The 22,283-nt window shown below is 44.2% G+C and overlaps 1 protein-coding gene across 1 annotated transcript; it reads left to right on the forward strand.

Annotated features, from left to right (window-relative positions):
• Positions 1-179: 179 nt before the first annotated feature.
• LOC146198591 (uncharacterized) lies at positions 180-21,094 on the forward strand. Its single transcript, XM_084594089.1, has 8 exons — positions 180-381; positions 512-952; positions 1,106-1,183; positions 3,729-3,866; positions 9,609-9,705; positions 12,231-12,313; positions 19,562-20,432; positions 20,964-21,094. The coding sequence occupies exons 1-8, from the start codon at positions 337-339 to the stop codon at positions 21,011-21,013; spliced, it is 1,803 nt and encodes a 600-aa protein (XP_084450215.1). The 5' UTR covers positions 180-336; the 3' UTR covers positions 21,014-21,094.
• Positions 21,095-22,283: the final 1,189 nt, after the last annotated feature.

Raw genomic sequence — 22,283 nt, forward strand, 5'->3', positions numbered from 1 at the left:
AGTAACAGTAGTTACGACTACTCAGTAGAAAAAATAAAAGCACCAACAGCAATTAATCTGTAAAGCAAATAAACTATAAAAAAGTTCTTCATTAGTTTATTTTATTACTTTGATTTTATGTTTAGTGCAGCAAATTATTAAAAGAGATACCAGCGAGACCGGAAGATTTCCATGCCAGAAAACAGCAACGCAAGCAAGGCGCCGCAAGCCAAAGAAAGCTGACGACTGACGACCAAGCTGACCGCGCCAAACTTGTCAAGAATGGCGCAGTGTTCAAGCGCGCTAGCGCTCTAAGGATCTTTTGTTATTGCGTCGCTGTCAACTGAGTCTCTTACCATGTCCCTTCCTGTAGATGCTAATGAATTCAATATAATAGATGATGTAAGTACAATCGACAACGCTTGCCATTTTTCACTGCCATTGACGCACTGTTTTAGCGCCCTGTGCGACTGGCGTCTTAATATGGTGGTTTTACAATGTCATATTTTTTTTTTTAATTTTTTTTTTACAGAATTTTTGGGACGAATTTGACGACGGCGAGACTCTTCTTGACACGAATGAGGCAAGGAATATCTCGAACGATGCCGACGCCAAGGGAACCATGATGCCCGCTAGAGCCGAAAGAAATCGCATGACAAAAGCTACCGGTGGCGGTGAAAAATCCGCAGCTGAACCCGAAAGCAGCAGCGAAGACAGCCTGTTTGTAGCTACCGGCCTGTGCGCTGAAGACCTTGAGAACTGCTTTGAAGATGATTTCGATGAACATGCCAATGGTAGTGAGTCGAAGGAGGGAGAACAAAAACAACACTCATGTTCAGACTCTAGTGCCAATGTACAGGAGGTTCTACCGGATATATTTAACGATGATTCAACGGGTTGGTTAGCGGACGAGCCAGAGCTTGTTCCAAGAAAGCGAAAGTTTCCAGGCCCCGCTGGAATGCTTCCCAAGTCTGTGAGTACGACTTTCTTGTGCTAATACGCAGTACTAAACCTGCAGCAATTAATTGCCTTCGGCACATTAGGCGAACGTTTGTTTGGAATGGAATAAACGATTGAAGCGTCAGCGTGAAGTTACTTAAAATAATCCGCATTGCTTTGCTTTCAGCGACCATCGCTCTCTTCCTCTGGTGGGGTTGTTGAAGGCGCTGATAAAGCTTCGTCCGGCAAACTGGAACCACCTGATGTAAGTTTTTGACACTCTAAAGCGAAAGAAAGACTTATGTTTCTGTATAGTGCTGAACTCACAATCTGTGCTTAACCCCGGCATACTATTATAGTTTAATTTGCATACTTACAGCTGTACTAATCCACAAAGGCTGTTAGCAACCTCTGTGCGAGTGCATAGCCTGTACTTCACGGTGTGGGGTGCAACAGTACCACTAGGTAGTTAGTTCCTGGTTAATGCCGGAAATACAAGAAGACTGTATCATAGGTCAGATGTGCTTCACCAGGACTTTGGACATAAACATGAGAAAAACATCTGAGATCTAATTCAACTCTGATGTGAATAAAGTGGCTTATAGCCCATATTGCACATGTCTCAAGCAAACATTGTGCAACCTGGAAAAGAACTGAAAAATAATTCTACAGCCAAATTCAAAATCAACCTGCCTCACAAAGATATCGTAGCCTAGTTAGCAAATTGAGGGAAACACTAGACTGTAGAAAATTTTGACAGAACTGGCAGGCATATACTGAAAATTGCAGACTGCTTAAGGAAGCCCTTGTAGCATTATAAAGAGAGGTGTTGTTACATTTGAATTCTGTATTTATGAACATAGTTACAAAGTACAGGCTGTCCAGACGAACAGTGTGTATTATATTTATTCAAGAAGGGGGCTTTGTTGGGCTGGCTAGTTCATGTTGAACGAAATGAAGAAACAGCGCTAATAGACAGGGCGAGCGGAAAGCCGAGACAGACACGTGCGCTGACTAATAACCAAATGGCTTATTGCAACACAAGGAGCAATATAAAGCAGATAACCGAAGCACAAAAGGGAAAAATCAGTTGAGGCATAATCATGGTCCCGAGATGCACACTGGAGCTATCAAAACCATCCCCGATTGAGATAGGTAAGCTCTTGTGGGATCAGAGCCACCGACGGTTGGCTGATACATGTGTCACCAAATTCACTAAAAGAAATTTGTCAACTGTTGTTGTGGCATTGTGTACAAGATTCTGCTGTCATGCGGCCGATTTTACATCGGGGAAACTGGATGGTGCGTGAATGAGTGACTACATGAGCACGCGAAAGACAGAAAACCGGTCACGCTGAAATAACATAGTCATCCATTCCACTGATTGCAAGGACTGTGAGGCGTTTTTAAACCATATCACAATCATCGCCAAATGTAAAGATCTGTCCTTACGCCTCATTTCAGAGGCATTTCACATCCACAAATTTGGTGTCACATGTATCAGCCAACTGTCGGTGGCTCTATTCCCACAAGAGCTTACCTATCTCAATCAGGGATGGTTTTGACAGCTCCAGTGTGTATCTCGGGACCATGATTATGCCTCAACTGATTTTTTATTTCTCTGCTTTATATTGCTCCTTGTGTCGCAATAAACCATTTGGTTGTTAGTCAGTGCATGTGTCTGTCTCGCTTTTCTACTCGTCCTGTCTGTTAGAGCTGTTTCTTCATTTCGTTCAATATTATATTTATTGCAGGTGTCTTATCAAAATTTTGCACACAAACAAATTTAGACATCTCTGGCATGTCTTCAATTCCTTCTGCCATTAAGGACTGAAATATTTGTGGCACATATCATGCTGTTATGCTAAAACTTATCCAGCATCCCTTGCCAATACAAGGGAGTTGAAAGCTGAGCTGAGCATCACATATTACTGTAATGCGGGGAGCTCTAAAGAGCTTCAAAACGGAAAATATTATACTACAAAAATTGTTCCATTTTTTTTTTTTGCCAGCAGAGCAGCATCATAGCCTTTTTGCCAGCAGCATCATAGCATCATAACACTATTCAATAAAATTGCAGTGTACATAGGATCCTTATCACAAATGTCTTCCAGAAAGAATGTTTTTAACCTCCTCACTTTTTTTTTTGCCGAGTTAGCTGCTGTCGAAATTTGAACGTGAGCGTCAGCATCTTCGAGTATTTCTCCCTCCTTTTTTCACTTGCACGCTCAAAAAGTGGCGCATCTCCTGTGGCTTCACCCAGTGAGCACCGCCACTGGACTTTTAATGTGCATGAAAATTCCTGAGGTTGCAAAGCTTGCTAACATGGCAAAGTGATGTCTAAAAGAGTCTGACTCTTGGCCATTTCTTAACTGATACGCATAGGTGCATGACATGAAGGAGGGTGTCTGTTCAAATAATTCACCGTAATGGCTTGCTAACATTTGAGCACAATTGCGTTTGCTCTGTTATATGTGCAAGCTTAATATTTGTCTCAGATATTTGTGTTAAACAGTCTAGCTAATGAGTGAATTGATGTGCTTTACCCACAACATGTTGCAGGGCCCCGTTTGTCGTCTGTGAATTTTTTTTTTTTTGTTAAGTTGATTGGTTGCATCCAATGGTTGGTTGCACAGCAATGACATTGTAAGGCGCAGTGGTTGTGAGCATGGTAGCTGCAGGATAATGCTGTTTCTTCTACCTTATAGAACCACTATTGCAGCGTTCATCACTTTGTATCTTTGCCTTTTAGTAGGTCAAATGTCTTTAGCACTTTGACTTAAAAAAAAAACTTCTTTTTTTTTTTTCAGGATTTGCTTTGCACACCTTGGAGTATTGAAGCAGATGATCCACTTTCTCCCTGGCAGTGCTTGAGACGGGACCTAGGAATGGATAATACGAAAAGTGGTGGCCTTGACAATTATACAATCACCTGGGTTTTGAAGATGGTATGCACCCTCACTATGACTCTGCTAGCTCATTTAGCTCCCGCAGTGTAAAAAATTAAGCTCAGGTAATTTGAAAGCCCCTCATTGATTCATTTGACAAAAGTCTGGAGCTTTTGCTTCGATAGTCATCCATATTTTTTCTGGTTAAATTAACCTCAAAGTCATCCTGTGGCATGGTACTGCTGTGGCAATCTGCACTGAGACACAGATTCGCAAGCATTTTTCTTGTTCACAGCAGCTATGGTATTTGTATTGGGGAGTAAATAGCAGAGTTTGTTTGTGAGGCTTTAGTGCATAACATAGATCATCATGCTTACTTATAAGTGCACTCATTTTGCCTTATTCACTGCACATCTTTGAGTGCATGCAAGTTGGAGTGGATAGGGTGAGTATGGATGTGAGTAGTGAGTGCTTGTGAGTAATGAGTAGATGTAACAGCAAAGTTTGCTGCGTTTCACGATGACAATGTCCACTTGTTTTTTTGTCAGTGACAGCTCTTTAGCGCCCCATTCCTCTCTATCGCATCAGTGTAATAATTAGCACTCGGCGTAACCAGACTGTGGTTACAGTAGAGGAAGGAGGCCATAACGAGTGAAGGAATGCCTAATGGGAGGGTGGATACCACTGAAACCATTCACAGGGCATTAGGAAACCTTGCTAGGAAAAGAGTATGGGAGGAATTCCTAATTGGACAATGCTTACCGTGGCAGGAGGAAGGTTGCTCTTTAAAGAGGAGAGTGCGACAAGAGCTTAGGAATGCATAACTCGAAAGGGTTTGCTACGGGAACCAGCTGGTGGTTTGTTAGGGCAAGCGTGGAAGGTGTGTAGCCATAGGGTGGTTACTAGAACGATCTAGGGGGTGGTTACTATGGAAGGAAGCTAGCGAATAAATTCACAAACTGATGGTGGTTACCTAGAAGGATGGTTGCCATAAGAACCACTGGCAGGTTGCTTACCATGGAAGGATTATGCTATAATGAGTGGAGGAATGTGTAACGGGAGAGTGGTCACCACCAGAAACATCTAGAGGGTGGTTACCATGGCAGCAGGTTAGGGCGAGAGTGGAGCAGTCTTTAAATGGGAGATCGTTACGAGAAAGGTTCCCGTTCAAGGAGGAGTGTATGACTAGAATGTAGGATTGTATAACTGGTGGGTGGTTACCGTTGAAACCATCAAGAGTACGGTTGCTGTGGCAGGAAGAAGGAGAGCGAGTTGAAAAACGAGTGCATGAGTCAGTGCATTCTTTATGTGTATATATAAGCAAAGAATTTTCATTACATACATTCATATATATATATATATATATATATATATATATATATATATATATATATATATATACACACACACATATAGTGAAGTAGAATATCTACTGAATCTCATGTTGCATTGTGGTAACTGTGCTGCGAGTTTTTAATATTGGTGTCCATTGAGAAGAGCAATTATTTACTACTGACAGCACTTCGAGGGTGTGGCAGCATGCTGGACGGCCGAAGAGATGATTCTGTTGGCATGGGAATGGCAATTTTTGGTTCCTGTTTCCCTTCCTAGTTTAGCATTGGTGTGGGGGCAGACCCTCGGCGTGTGCTATGGGCTACTATGGGCTGTGTCAGGTCCTGTAATCAAATTTAGTAATTCCGCTGCTAGACAGATAAGTGTCACTTGTCATGCCGCCCACAAATGCCTGCTGCCGCGACAATGACAGTCTGTTTATTGGCATTAATTATTGTCGGAGCTTTCGGATCATACCAGTTGGGAAACTCTGTTTCAAAAAATGACCTACATACTTTTCGGATGCCTATGAATTGTCGCGTCATCTAGAAGCGGTCAACAGAAGCTTTCGGTTACTGCCATCATTGCTTTCTGGAAATAATTCTTTTTCTTTCTTATTTTTCATCTTAATAACCTCTAGAGTTTTTTATGTCTAAGAATGTTTGCTGCTGGGGCTCTTGAACATATTTAATTTTCCCGGTGATTGCTCATTTATCAACAATCTGAAAGTTTGCAATTTAGACACAGTTTCCTTTAGTGGCCGCGAGCACTGCCACTATTCGTAGACACCCGAATTTAGACCATTCAAAATCGCCTTTTTTTATACATGGGCCTTATGGGAAGTTTTGCAGCTGGTAATATTAAAGAGCTCTGATAATTGTAAAGTGTGATCCCGGGCGCCGCCAGATTTGAAGCAGAGAGCCTCCACCATTGCTCACCTGGGGAACTGACCTATCTGGCCCAGCTTATGAACTGTAGATGTTCGATTTAAGCTTGGAAGTCGTGTTCAAAAACAATGAATAACTTCTTTGCTGTACGCTACAGAATGCTGTTGATGTCACTTATAATAAGCATTAGCCATGGTCTTGGTGTTTGCTCTTCTGCAGATTCTGCAGAGCTTTTCAGGTGCAGAAAAAAGGACGCTGATGCCAGCCCAATTGTTGATTTTTTTTTTCATGTTGTGTGATATCCCATGAAATACAAGATAACTGCGACTTTGTGCCTCTTTTTTTTTGTCAAACTCACTTGGTTTGCTCGCTAATTTTGCCATCTTTTTTAGCATGTTTTCAGCAACTGACATCAAGAGAGAAGGTTGGTATGCTGTGCTAGAAAGGCATTGCATCTAATCTTTCCCACGTCTGAAGAGCTCTGCAGATACCGCAGGAATGTAATCACCGAGACCATGACCATCACTTGCTCTAAGCGACACTAGCAGCACTTCGTGGCTTGCAGCAAAGAAGTTATTTATTCCTTTTGAGCCAGACTTCCCGGCTTGAACCAAGCCTCTACAGTTCACATACTGGGCCAGGTATGTCAGAGTGTCCCCAGGTGAGGAGTGGTGGAGGCTCCCATCTTCAAGCGTGGCAGTGCCCGGGATCACACCTTACAATAATTAATAGTGATAAGTGGACCATTATTGTCGCCATTTATTTGGTACTTCTGGCCTGTGGTAAATGATAGGTAGGCTACACAGGGACCTAGATGTGGGGCAAGGCAGCAATGCATGAAAGTTCTGCAAGGTGCAGTTCCGGTTGGTAGTACGGTACGTGGCTCTCGGTGAGGGAAACTGGTGGGCTAAGCGTGATTTTAATGTGATAATGTTAAGAGCCTCATGTCGCAGAAAAGCAAGTGTCGGTGTTGGGGTTGTAATGCGAAAATCAAAAGAAAGTAAAGAAACAACAAGTCTGAAGTAAAGAAGCATTAACTGCCGCAACAATGGCCCAAGCGGCCGCTCGATTCAAAGCCTTATACATCCATCCATTCTCTTCAAAGCTTTGTGGTTTAAGAACAGTGGAAAGAAAACAAAGTACAGACTGTAAGCTGGAAGAAATAACCAAACGGAGGTTATCTGATTGGTCGTTAAAATTAAGGCAGGAGGGAATTTCACCCTGCACCAAAGTATAAAGAAAGCAGTGGTGTGTGTGTCATGAGAAGTATGTCGTGAGGCTGAAAAGCATGAGAACGCGATGCGAACAGGGCCTAATAACGCTGTCATGTTTAACACGTAAAGGCGAAGCTTAAGCGTCCTCCCAATTTTTTTTCTGATCTTTGTATTTTGAATATTATAAGTGGAATAACTTTTGTTTGTGTTCTCTGATTCCACTGATTCTCTCACTGGTTCAAGGAGTCTTTAACCAGAGACTATGACTTCCTCGAACTACTTTTTGGAATGACGTTTTTTTCATTAATGTCCTGCATGTGTGCATAGCCTCTTTGCCACTGTTTCCACGGGACACGCCCTGCAGTAGTTCCGACAAGTTTACTGCTTGCATACTCTTTTAAGAAAAATGTTCCTTCGACCAGTGATGCAATGCACTGCGGTACAGTGATTAGGTAAGATGTAACACCTGGGTTTCAAAGCTGGGTTTGCTTAACCTGCCTGGGCACGGCCTTGGCATTCATTCTCCGAACTCATGTATGAGCTTTATGAATGCTGTTAGGAGAATGGAGTGCGTTGTGGGGCTGAACCTCCATTCCCATGTATACTAGAGGCAATAGCATGGTATGTGCATGTGTTTTTAGAAAAAATATGATGGACCTTATTCGAGCTTTGTGCCAATTATTTGAAAATTATTCAAAAACTGCAGAGCTAGTTAATTTTGTTTTGCTTGATTTTGACCCTGGGTTGATGAATTGAATAGGAGGATATTCAATTTGCTTTTTTAAATTTGAATATTTGCACACCCCAGTAATGGCCACTCTCCCTTGCATCCTCTCTCATGGGGAAAGTCTGTGTGTACTTGCGACTAACAGCTGCTATGGGCGCTTACTGCTGGAAAAAGGGCCTTTTCCAGCTGTTTCCTTCTCCTTGGAAACATGCACTGGATCTTTTCAAAGACAATTGATTTTCCCCGCTGGTAAAAGTATTCATAGTCACCCCATGTGTTCAGCATGTTCTCGTAAACTCACAAATGCATAATTGTTAGTGCAAACTGATTATCAGTGCTTTGATGCCATCTCCATAATTGCAAAATTGCATCTTGCACAGTAGCCATTTAGTGGCATCCTTTTTGCACGATCCCATCCACAGAAATCACAAGTGCTAGCCTTAAAGGGCCACTGTCCAGGGTATGAATTTTTAAGCAAAGGAGCCCAATGCTTCGATCACATACCAGAGATAGTCTGTGCAAAATACTACAGTGATACGCGTGCTGCAAAGTAGCAAAAATACGAATCAAAGCTCTTTCATCCTCTTCTTCGGGAAACCAGCTTCCCCGTTCTCTACGCTGGCCCGTCGGGCCGCTAAGCTGATGTCAGAACTCCAACGACATCCATTGGTCTGTTTCGCTGACTGACTGGTGAAGGAGGGGCGTACACGACTAATTGTGTGCGCTGCTCGCTACGCGCTTTTCCCTCACCACGGCCGGAATGAATGCAGCGGCGCATGCTCCCTCGCTCGTTTTGTTTCCGCGCATGCAGAGCACCACGCCCCACCTCCCGCCAAATGCGGAGGAGGAAGGGGAATTTGGTTTGCGGAGGCTAGACGACCGAACAGCATAGTGAAAAACCTTTGCGTGGGAACGGGAAAAGAGAAACACGACAGAATCGAGTGATCGCGTTGGCTGTAATTGCGTTGTAATTACTCTTCTCAAAAACATTTTGCGGTCTTGCGTTCTGGGGGTGAAGCATCACAGTCATGAGGGAAGAAAAAAATTTTGACCGAAGGGTGGGGAGTGGCCCTTTAAAATTCAGCATCCTTGCTAATCAACAGGCACTTAGTGTCTCAGTAGTAAGCATGGTACCACGCAATCACAACATGGGCTCAGAAAATGGCAGATGTGCATAAGTAACCAACCTTTTTCTTCGTGCACTGGCACTGTGACAATTGTCCAAAGAACCCAATAAAACTGAGGGTGGCTCATGACTGCATCTGTGTGCGTTCTGCACACCTGCTAGATTAGGCTAAGAGTGTGGATTGAAATAAAAACCACTTTACCCACGAGTGTCAGTCGCAAAGTACATCCCTTATTTTCTGATTACCTTATTCCATCTGTTGACAGAGAACCAAAAAAGAAAAAAGAAAGCACTCTCCTTGCGCAACTGTGCATCACAAGCTTTATCGTGAGTGTGAGTGACCCACGTCTCATGGTGCTTAGCTATGGTGACCAATACTCATTTTGCGGCGGCCACACTTAATCCAGAGATCCAGGTTGTTTACTTTCTTCCTGGTTATAGAGATTTGTGGTGTGAAAATAATATAGATGCCTTCTTTTTTTCTAACCTGACATCAAACACTTTACTTTTCTTCAGAAACGACTGCAACAGCTTCCTCGTGGGAAAGTGCCTGTTCTTTGTGTGTCTGTCAAGAACGTCTCCAAGGATATACTTACACTTCGTGATGGAACAGGTTAGACAACAATCTGTACACTGTTTGATACATAGCATACAGCGATGCCAAAGCTCCCGTGACTTATCACTCTAATTACATCCATGACAAAGAAGCAGTGTGCTTTATGTCTTTGTTGTGACAAAGCTCAAGTACTACGACTGGCAACATCCTTCATTTCATTCCGCCTCTTGTCACATCTTTGATCTGCATGCATGCAATTGAAAAAGGGGTGCGATTTCATGTTATATGCAGATCTTTGCTTCTTGCAGTTTTCATGTAAGGACTTGAAATTTAGTACAGAATGGAAGAGAAAATGAGAAATAAATGTAAGCACAATCACTGTGCAGTTTTTTTTACAGTAAATACGTAAAGTTATAAACACGGAGAAACATTTTGTGTTCTGTGTCGCACAGCTGCTACCACCACCTCTGCCACAACTCTTGCGATGCTGCTGTGCATGGGAGTAAAGGAGGCTGGGTAGTAGGAGGCACATGCCTCCTCTTGCATGCTTCCTTTCATTGCCTGGCAGGATGCTGTTGCCATAGAAAATGGGTTCCATCTGCCATCACCTGTGCACCCTGCCATCTTTGCTGTTGGCGTGTGAGAGCTGACGATGGCGTAATCATGGAAGCAGCTAAATGGCAACGACAAGTGCACACTGCTTTTCCTTTGTCTTCTTTGTGCTATGCTGTTGTTTTGTGCCACTTCTGAGCATGAACTGTAATAAATGCCAAATGTCACGCTACAAAAGCATAAGCTGCAGAGGCTGCTGTATTTATCACGTAGCGGTATGAGGTACATAGGAGCATGGTGTGCAGTCAATGCATTTGCTCTTTGCAGTCGCAGACATGCCTCTTATGGCAGTTCTCCTGTTATTTTCATTAAACTTTAACATGGTTTGACGGCACTAGCTACCATAATAATAGCTGGTCGGTGGCTCAGCTAGTTCGTTATGCAGCAAAACCTCGATAATTCAGAAATTCAGATAACTTGAACTTGAGCGCAGTCCTGGCCGATGCCCATGTATGTCTGTGCATTGACACTCCTTAATTTGGACTTGGGTGGGCTCGCACTGGTTAATTCGCACGGGGGTGTCCGTGTTGAGGTCAAGCCAGCAATTGTCCTTATAGACCTTCCTGAACCTGAATTACATATTGCATGGAACAGAGATGCCATGCGTCTCAGGCATGCACAACGACTATCACAAGTCCCCAGCGCTGAAATTTGTCTTAGCAGTGTGGTTTCAGTTTTGTTTCTAAATTCATGCCGCCTGCCGCTGACATCAGCCATGCGCATGGGCCACTCGTACCATTTTGGATACTGCTTTACACAGCACTGGGCTTTCAGTTTTATATTGGATGGCAGTTTGTGCGGTGAAGTGTCCTCAGAATGCGACAGGCCAGTTTGTGAAGAGGAACCACCACTACTGCATTGCACTGCGAAAAGGGCTGTGGAAGGAAGTCATTGCGTGCAAAGCAGAGCACTTGATGAAACTGCGAAATATGGTGGTTGCAGCTTAGTTTTGATCTCAGATGTGTAGACCGTTTTTGCCATCAGATTTAGCAGGCTGTAGGTGTGGCAACCCTGTATTGCAGGAGCCAGCATAACGTTGCACGGCTCTAGGCTATAAGTATCAAAAAGAGTTTCAGAATGGCCTGCTGCTATCTCGTAGCTTGCGCTCATAATTTCCAAGTCAAGGTAAGTATGAGGGTTAGTATTATCAAGGCAGTGTAACCCTCATGATGTTAAGACCTTCACAGGTCGGTCGTGTTCGGCAGGAAATTGTTGCGCATTTCTACTAGCAGTCACTTGCTGCTGGGAACAGTGTACTAATTCTGATTACTGCACAGTTTGCAGAAGGCGGCAATTGTAGCACAGATTGATCAAAACACTTCGGATGGCACTTCACACACCATATGATACAGCCTACCTTTCTGGGCACAGCAGTGCAACCAATGACGAAGTATAACAGTTGTTCACAGTGACTCATCGAGCTGTTCACTAATGGCGCAGATCGTAGATTACCCACAAAATTTATTCGGGATCATTGGGTGATGGGTAGAGTGCAGCCATGTCTTCAAAAACGAAATTAATACCACCGCGAAGGCTACAAGTGCCTTTAGCATCTTTAAATTGCACCCTACAGTGCCAGCACGGTCACCACTCCCATGTCACGTTCAAGTGGTGTCACGGGAATAAGTTCTTTAGATAATCATATCACAGCGTTTCATTGGATAATGTTATTCATACAAACAGTTCTCTTCAGTTTTTTAGTGCTGTTCGATAATTTGAACTGTCAGATAATTCGAACATGTTTCCTAGTACGTTGAAGACTGAATTAAAGAGATTTTGTTGTATTGAGATCGACCACAACACATCTGTTGAATAGAGCTCACTAATACAAGTGATTCAGTGTAGAGTGGACGGCATTGAGGGAATTGAAACTTTTTAATGTTGAGAAATTCACTACATAGAGGTTCATTATATCCAGGTTTAACTGTGCATACTGCAAGGCATCACCCTGTCATCTTTCACATTTACAGGCGAGATTCTGGCAACTATTGATAAGGACTGTCAAGACTACAAACTCTGCCTGAAGGCAGGTTCAGCAGTTGTCCTTATGAAGGTGAGGTCACTCCTTATTTATATATATTTTGTTTATCATTGTTGGGAACAGTTAACATGTACTCTCATATAATACTTAATTCATAGTTGAACACTGTGTAGACCTTTGGTTGTAAGCTTGGTGTCCCTCTTGTTTGTTTCTGCGTTTATTGACTTCACGAGGGGCAAACTGATTGTACCTAACCGAATGGATCTCTGCTGATGCAAATTGAAATATGCTTGTAAAAAATAAAATAGTATAGTCCCTTCTCCTTGTAAAAAAAAAAAAAAAAAGAAAAAGAAAAGATTTTTTGAAATAACCAGCAGAAGTATTTCAAGAGAGATGTCAGAGTGGACAGGAGAAATAAAGGTGCCTAGACAGCAAGAGCCAGGAAACTAAAACCGAAAGTAGGTTTCCACTAAACCTATGACATTATGATGTATACCAAAATATGGCGTCATGGATGCAGCCACAAAACCTACTGTGTGTGTATTGATTGTGTAAACTGGCAACTGCAACCGACAGTTGTGTTCTCTTTTTGTTTGAAACCACCAGACTAGCTCAGAATTTCATCCCGCAGCAAACATAGAGTGAATATAGACGTCCGTGCATCCAGTGACATCATGCATCCAAGGTCGCCCATAGAAATCTCTGTTCAGGGTTTTAGAAATGGAGAATTTTTAAAATCACTTGCACTGCACCAAAACGTTGAACCACTGTGAATTTTGGACAGAGGACGAGAAAACTGAGGGGACGTGCTGGAAACTTTTAGTAAAATCTTTGGAGATTTAAAAACGGCTGAGCTCCCCTTTCGGCTTCACCTTGAAGCCAATTAATGGCACAGATTGTTGATCATGCATAAAATCTATTCGGCAATGGGGGGTGGGTAAAGGACCCCTGAAACAGCACTTGCGGTAATATTCTAATGCTAGATGTCGATAGACATAGTGTTTGTGAGTACCCAAGACAAATTTAGAAGCTTTGCATAAAGCCTATTGTTTACAAATAATTTTTAAATAGTGCTGGTGACTGCTCGCAATTGATTAGGGCAACACCTCCATGCGCGGTAACCTCCCTGATGACGTTGTCGGGGCTTGCTGGGTGCGCACACCCTTTGGACGCTCCCATGGGACGCAGGCGAGACGGGGCATGGCAGGGCACTGCCGTGACTTGTTTTCTTCAATTTTTCTTGTGTCTACATGCGCTGAGTTGAAGGGGGAGTGGCGGAGCATCATTTTCAATCGGGAATATGATCGATGCTAATAAAAGTAAAAAAGTTTCGCATTGCAGAGAGAACTGATGGGATACCTACTTTCGATAACTGCTCGTACGCATTTCTATTTTTTTCATGGCCCCTTGAAGGGTGATGTGATAGCATAATGGACCTGTTCAGTGACCTGGGGCTCTTTTTGCATATCACTTAGCTTTGATTTTTGTTTGTTATTGTTTTATTGTTTAATTATTTTACCACACGATGCTTAAGGTCTCCTTTTAACCACGTTGAATGAACGTGCCTCAGTGGCCTAGGGGTAGTATGTTCTGAGAGTCCTTGGGTTTTATTCCTATCATATCCCATTTTTTCAGCATAATTAATTTACCTTAAATTCTTACATACAGTCGACGACCGTTTTTTCGGACTCCCAGTGGACCACTAAATATCCGAAAAACAAATGTGTACCAAAAAATCTCAATTTATTGCCTATTATTCACTTTGAGGACGGAAAGTCACGAATGCTCTTCTGCACCACGCTTCGCTTCCGTGCTAACAGGTCTGCCTGAATTTCGCTTGCATCAGCTCAGCTTGCGTTGGCTGCGCTGCTGCAGGTGAGTCGTCGTCGTCGCTCTCAGACTCCACAAGCACTTGGCGAACAATTTCTGCATCTGTGAGCCCAGCTCACAGTCCCAACTCGTGGTTCACGTTTGTGAACTCTGAAAACGAGACGGCCGATGGAATTTCGACACCAGCAGTGCGAAATTCGGGAATGAGCTGTTCACTGCCTGACAGCTGCTCGACGACGCTCTCCTCGTCCAAGGCAGCCGACTCGTCATTCAGCACAAATCCCATGTGGTGGAAGCAATTGCGCAGCGTTGTGGGTGCTACAGACTTCCACGCATTGGCAAGCATATTAAGTGCTCCAAGCAAATCAACAGAGTAGGTTTCCCCACTGTCGAGGCACACCACCACCACCAACCACTGGATCACAACGCTGACTCCGTTGAGTGCCTTCTCGCTGCCGCATTGCACGCAAAAAACAAAAAACAAAAACTCCTTATAAAATTTAGAAACAGCTTCTTGAAGAATTGAATCCGATTCAATTAAATGCGAGCCACAGTAGGGACAGAATGTTGTTCTCGCATCAGCATGACCACGGCTAGGCCTACTCCCTACGCTCGGCAATGCACGTGAAACGCATGGCAAACACACAGAGGAACAGGCAGTCAAAGCGATCACGCTAAAAGAAAAAAAAATCTCTTCTGCGGCGAGCAGCGACAACTCCTCCTGAAGAACAATGCCTGCAGCGTCACGCCTGTCTCTATAGTATTGAAATTGGGGGTCTGTTTCGCTGAGGGACTGTTTGATGGCACTACCGTTACGTGCGCGCAAAACATATGCAGGCACGCTTTTGCATTCGTAGCCCTTTTTTGATTTTCTGTTGGTTTGAAACACCTTCAAGACCATTAAAATTTGCGGAAGTTGCCTGCAAGCTGCTGCTCCACTGGCGCGAGGAGCGTCTGCTAGCATGGCCTCCGGATCTCGGAGGCCATGCTGCTAGAGAATAACTTCGCAACATGGCCGCGAGGCGGAGCCAGAATTACGCCCTATTGGGAAAGGGAGTGGCAGTAGAGGGAGAGGGTATGGCGGGAGGCAAAACCCCCAACGCTGCAGGCACAGATTAATCAAGGAGGCACTGGCAGTGACGGCAGCGACGTTACAGAAACGGAAGCTGCTAGGCAAATAATATAGCCTCGATCCAGCTTCAGTTTAGCTGAGGAGCTGCACGCAAGGCCGGCACCGATTTCAAGGCTATCGAAGGAAAAAGTAAACAAACAAGATGGCGGCGACACCGCTCAAAATGTGTGGCAGTTGGCCCGGCTGACGCTTGGAATGTCCGAAAAATCGAATAGTCCTCCTTTGAGTGTCCTAAATTTTGAGCAGCTTAATACATTGATTTTATAAGGCATGTCCTGGGGCCAGGGAAAATGTCCGAATAATCAAGCATGTCCGAAAAATTGGGTGTCCGAAAAATCTATCGTCGACTGTTGTTGCAGTTAAAACGTAGTGAGAATTTCCCGGCCTAGGCACCATTGAAACACATGTACTGGCTGACCGTTTAGGACGTAGTGTCTTATGAAATGCCTACCGTTTAATGCGTACTTGCCGTAACAGCTTTGCTTTGACCAAGCTGTGAAGCGAAACGTTCCCCGCCTCTCCGAAAAGCATTATCAAAGTACGGACCCCCGGCACAGCCAACTATACAACAACGCGGCCATGTTCTGACGAGTGCGGCAATTCCATGTCAATAGGGAGTCCAAGAAGCATAGTCTGCTTGTGTCCATTGACGCGAACCAAAAACATTGATGCGAACGCATCGCTAAGTAATGGCCGGCCTTATTGCAGTAACCACCATCGTCATGCCGTAAACCCTACCCTGCCCCCCTACCTGCCCTCTACCCATGTGACTTCTTGCGCTGACCTCGCACTGCGTGTGCTGCGCTGTTGAGATTTGGCAACATGCTTTTTTGGGGGGGAGTGACTTTTGTTTGGAGGTGGTGCTGGGCGAAGCGTCAGTGTGTGCGTGAACGCTGGGTACTATGCCGAAGCCTAGTCGACCTAAGTATCGCGTACTGACTGTTAAGGAAAGGTTGGGCGTCATTCATTCCAGAGAAAATGGAATCACAACGAGCACTCTAGTATGTGCGTGGGACTTGCCCTTGACAACAGTCTTTGGCATATGGAATGCTCGGGTTAAGCTGAAAAGTGGGGCCGTATCGAATATGAAGAAGGTGGCTGGAGGGGTTCTGCTTTTCCTGACGTTGAAAAAGCTTTGGTGTTGTGGTTGAAAAAAAGCTGGGTCACAAAACTTGCTGGTCACCGGACCTCTTTTCGCCGAAAAATCGGAAGCATTTGCGACCCAGCTGAACTGTGAAGATTTTTCTTGCAACAACAATTGGTTGGCTCGCTTTAAAGCTCGCTACAATATAAGTTCGAGGGTGGTGAGTGAGAGGCAGCACACGCGGACAAGGAAGATGCCGAAGAATGGCAGAATGGGCTGCTGCAACGAGTCAGCAAACTACGCCGCGAAATACGTTTTCAACTTGGATGAGTCGGCCCTTTTCTACTGACTTCTACCCAACAGAACACTGGCATTCAAGGGGGAAAACTGCACTGGTGGCAAACTTGAAAAAGAAAGCATATCAGTTGTTTTTACAGTCAACATGACCAGCAGCCAGAAGTTGCCACTCCTTGTGATTGGACGCTATGGCAAGCCAAAGTTCTTCAAAGGCAGTCGATTGGCCTCGGGCATTATTTACAGGAGTAATCAGAAAGCATGAATGACTGCCAAGGTTTTTGAAGGATACGTCCGGCTGTTGGATCAGCGTTTTGTGGCAGAAAAAAGGAAAATGCTGCTAGTGGTTGACAATGTATCGTCCCATATTAAGTTGGAAAACTTGGGCGCAATCAAGCTCCTCTTCTTGCCGCCTAACACCACGGCACTTGTGGAGCCTCGACGAAAGCATCATTCGTTCGGCCAAGCTACACTACAGAAAGAACCTTCTACGCAGAATGCTTCTGGCGATGGAAAGTGAGAAGACGCACCTCAGGATCTGCTGGGTGCGGTGCACCTCCTAGCGTTCTCGTGGCAGCAAGTTGGCCCCGTTACAGTATAAAATTGCTTCGCATGGGTGAATTTCATAGTGTGCGCAAGCGATGCCGAAGTCGACGATCCTGCGGTCAGCGATCCCTCCGATAAATGTGATGCCCTGCTATCGGAGGTGTTGGAGCGACAGGGCGATGCAGAGACTGTGGACTTCGAAATGTTCTGCGAGGTCGACAGTGAGGTTTCAAAGTCTCTGGGCTGGTCGGACAGTGAGGTTCATGCCTTTGTTGCCCCACCCCAAGGCGATGAGGACATTAAGAATGAGGACAGCGGCAACAAGTTGGGAACGGACGATTTCAGCCCTTCCACGGCGGAAGTTTCTCAAGAATTGATGGTTATGAGGGCGTTCACCGAGAAGGAGGCCTCATGGAAAAGCTTGCCCCGAGTCTTGCCGTTTTTGAGAGTGCTGTTGTCGCCGCTCGACCGCCGCGACGGCAACTGAAAATGACGGACTTTTGGTCGGCAGCACACCAGTAAAATGCACGTGCGTACATGTATTCGTGGAAAATTTACTGTGCCTGAGTTTTCTTTTTTTTCGAAGCGGGAATAATGACCAATTTGTACTAGGCGGTTAAGGTGTACTACCGGATAGTGCATACTTTTTCTGCTTTTCCGCCAACTACATATTAACGGGGTTTTATTGTACAGGATTTTAAGTTGTTTTTTGCTGAAGCATGTCTGGTGCCGATTTGCAGTATTGATTTGCATAATTTGTTATCCTCTTGTGACACCAATGACTGCTATGTCCAGGTGCCTGCAGCTTTGCTCGGCATACTGTGTCACACTGCTTAGCAGTAACGCTTTCTGCTATCACCATTGCCTTCATCAGCACCATCTTCCATGCACACACACTCGGGTGATGGAGATATGGCTGCATCATTTTCGCGGCGACAGCCAGGAGAGGCAACAGTTGCAATGATGATAGTGCTCATTTCCTAACCGTACGCAATGTTCCCTTGTGGATTTCTCCACGCCGGTCCATTTTTGGCACTTGTGATGAATTTTCACGTCATTCTCTTCGTAGTAGCTTATTTTTTTATCAAACATTCAGACAAATTTTCAGGGTAAACATCTTCCAGACAGCCATAAAGCTATCATTGTATACAATATGCCGCTGAGAATTGATCATTAGATATGGTTTATTTTTACTTAGGGCAATGAGAAAACTGATAAATTCCAAGAATTTGATCATTATAAACAATATATCATTATATCTGGTATCATTATAAGTGGATTATACTCCAGTTGCTTGTTTTATTTGTAATACGGATAATCCAGTGCCAAAAATGTAGCTAGTCAGGTTGTCATCTCATCAGTTTTAAGATTTTGCTCGGCCACCGGTGCTGCTGTGCCCTGCTGATTTACCCACCAACTGCTGATGCCACCATCACGTTACATATTGCAGAAATTGCATGTCACATTACTCAGCTGTGACATCACTAATATTAACTGACCTGCCATGGTGGTGCAGGGGTTAGTGCACTCGACTTCTGCGTCCAAGAATGCGGGATTGAATCCCGGCCACGGTGGCAGCTTTTCGATGGAGATGAAATGTAAGGCGCCCGTGTGCTGTGCGATGTCAGTACACGTTAAAGAACCCCATGTGGCTGAAACTTCCGAAGCCCTCCATTACGGCGTCTGTCATAGCCTTGAGTTTGCTTTCAGGTGTTAAACCCCTCAAACCAAACTACTGATATTAACTGACGTCGTTGCAAAGCTTCTACATCACTAGTAATCACACTAGCGGTGGGTTGCGATTGTGAGAAAAAGCTGTTGCTAAACAGATGCTTTCTCAGACGTTCCTGAGGTCCTCTCGTCGGTCTGCTCCGAAACGGAAGCCATAGAGCTTTTGGCTCAGGCACTCGGGTATGCTTGTCAGTGGTAGAGCTTTTGGTGGAGCTGAGTACACCAGAACCATAATAAGGCATTGCTCTGGCTGTGCTCTCCACTGTTCTTAGTGCTGAATGCGCAATATGATGTGCGAGACCTTCCAAGTGTGATTCCAGAGTGTGAGGCAAGAAACATTGATGTTGAAGATTCGGCCTTCTCAGCCAGCATGTTTGCAGGCCGTGTAGACACACTATTGAATAAGAGTCAAGAGACAACCAGGCATTTGACCATTACTACTTGGCGAAAGCCAGCTACATAACTCGAGCGTGTTCACATTTGCACTAACTCGGGGTAATGTAGCATTTCATCTTTATTTTTAATCAGTTTAAGAACTGTTTAGAGATGCATTCAAATATATAGTTCTGGCATTTGTTGCACTCAGTTGTGGATTACCTTATTAGGAAAAAAAGCCCATAGTAGGTTTGCTATTTCATGTTTGTGTTTCAACCCCATTAACAAAAGTAAGGTGCCCTTATACGTTGTTTTCCTTTTTCCCAAGGCAAGTGTCTACGTAAACGACCAGGGCCAGCATTACCTCGTTCTCACCAAGCAGAACATTGTGCAAATCTACAGCTGCGCAGAGGATGGCAGTCATGAGTCTGTCAGAGTCAGTGTGAATCCCATGTCATTACAAGATTTGGAAAGCATTTGTGCTCAGCTGCAGCGTGAAGCTCTCGAAGATGCAGCCAAGCGCGGTACCCAAGATTTAGAACATCGGAACACTGTGTCGAACGCGTGTGCATCTCCTGTTGTGAATCCTCGGGCAGGACACTTTTCACCAGCTCCCAATAACTCAAGAAATGGAAGAGCACAGTGGGCACAAGGTAGAGGCAGTGCTAGTCCTACTCTCTTTTCTAACTCGGGAACTGGCAGCACCGTGTTGCAACCCAGGACAGGTGGCACAAGCCCAAGGCAACCGTGGGTGGCATCGCGAGGTGCAGTGCCCATCTTGAGACAGACGCACAGTTCTTCAGTGGGTGCAACAAAAACTGCACGACCTCAAGTAGCTGGAGTGAAGAGGCCCAATGGAGGGTTCAAGGAGAACTGCATCAACGTGGAGGGCCACATGTCCTCTCCAAGCGTGCCAAAGGTGCCGGCATACAAGCCACCAGCACTTCCTTCTGCTAAAGACTCTGATCCCAAGGCGGCGTGTGAAGTGTCGTCGGTAATCAATATGCTCAAGTCTTCTGCTGCAAATAAGCCTCACATTGCTTCCAATTCCGTGGCCACGGGCAATAGAACTGGCAATAAGTGTGCGACAAATTCCAGGTCTTCCACACCAAAGTCTGCAGTTACCACAACATCCTTACTTTCTTCCAAGCTGGAAAATGATTCTAGTGCAAGTGTTGAAGAGCTTCAGTGGCTGGAAGGTACTTTTAACAGTGTCATTGGCATTTATTTTTGGTTACTGCTTTTGTGCATCCACAGTATAAATCAAACACTAGCTAAGACTAATCTCGAGACAACATAATAGAATGTTTTTGTCGATTCTGTCATTATTTTGTTTCTTCATAGTCAAAGCATCTTGTGTAATTTCAAGAGCTAAGTGCTGCATTCAGATTATTACAATTGTTACTTTTTTCTTTCTGGCTAACACCTGCTTGCATGTTTCAATGTTTATAAGACTTGTGAAAAGCGGCCTGTATTACAAAAACAGATCATTTTGAAAAGCAGACAGGTGCCTTACGTGGTATTTGGAATCTCTTTTGTATGGCCCTGTATGCAGAAAAAAAAAGCTTGCTGGAAATTGAGCCTCCCAGGCATTCAGCATGTTTAAGTTATAATAGTGGCAGATTAGATACTGAACACTGCTTCTCATTGCAAACATATTAGCATACTGGCATGCAGTTTTTATACCAATGGTAACAGCGAAAATATGTTGCTTTTTCTTCATTTTTCAGATGATGCTGATGACATCTTTCAGACTATCGATGATGTGTGCCTTGTTTGAAAGAGGAGGCAAGTTTTGCTCCAGAAAAATTTGTAATAAATTATCAATTTTGTTTTACAAAAGTTTCTGCCTTTTACCTCTGTCTTTTGGCACTTCACGATTCATTACACGTATGTCAAAAGCTCTCTGTGGGCGTCCCAGTACAATTTTCTTCTGGAATGGTTAGACAGAATTCAATAGTGGACAATAATGCACAGCGGATAGTTATTTTTATATGGACGTAGTGTTGTAACATCCTCTGCATTTGTTTTAGCTATGAACTGGTACAGCACATAGCTCCATCTTTCTTTAGCTTGTTTATTGCTGTTTGTGCATACTGTATGTGTGTGCAAATTTCTCTTTGTCATATAGTTTTCAGTCATCAGCTATTTGCCTTCAGTTTGCCAGGCTAACGGTTACCAAACCACACTGTTTATGCAGTGGGCAGTATTTAATCCCAGCTGTAGTGCTGCCATAAAGGTACAGCAGTCTCATTCACTCGTAAAAATAAAACTTGGATATGAATTAAGTTTCAGGGAGACTGCAGTCTTTTGACATGAACTCTAAGCTTCTAGGCTGGGATTCGCGGGGATGAGAGTAGTGGCCAGCAGTGCAGTTTCGTGAAGTATGAACCGGTACGCAAGGTAGCGTGTTCAAGTGAAAGTTTAATCATTGGATTGCAGCCTGACCTGCATACAGCACAAACAGGTTGCTGCTGGCTCTCTGAAGTTTGTTTTGACTGGCCGGATTTTCAGATATCCGAATTTGGACAAGCAAAAGCACATATCAGAGTTCTTGTGTAATCAGTATTTAAAACCATGAAATTTTATGAAAAGTTACTAGCAAACCCTCAATATTTTTGCTGTTTGCACCCCCCCCCCCCCCATTTTTCTCAAAAAGTTGTCGATCTTCTCTAGACACTGCATGGGCCGAACAAGATCCTTGGATATAGTCTGATCAGGGTGTCGAATGACCTGGAAGGCATGGTAAACCTCGACTTGGGGAAATCTCATGCACCTGAAAAGATAAAGGAATGTTAAGGGACCCCCTAAGAAGTTATTGAAGTCGGCAGAATTAAGGGACTGAAATTAACATGATTGCGATGAATAGCAGTATAACTGCAAGTGCTCAGCACATGGTCCAATCACAATGCTTTGATATCTTTCTTTGCTTTAAGCGCATATTATATGTGGTATCCTTTCCATTTTAGCTGTGTTATTTGCATGTATTGGTTTGTTCCATACCGGTTCCAGCCTAGCTTCAGTATGTACCTGTCATCGGGGGCAGGTTT

Source organism: Amblyomma maculatum, chromosome 2 (assembly GCF_055883805.1).
Source record: "Amblyomma maculatum isolate TAMU_Amacu chromosome 2, ASM5588380v1, whole genome shotgun sequence".
Taxonomy (NCBI): domain Eukaryota; kingdom Metazoa; phylum Arthropoda; class Arachnida; order Ixodida; family Ixodidae; genus Amblyomma; species Amblyomma maculatum.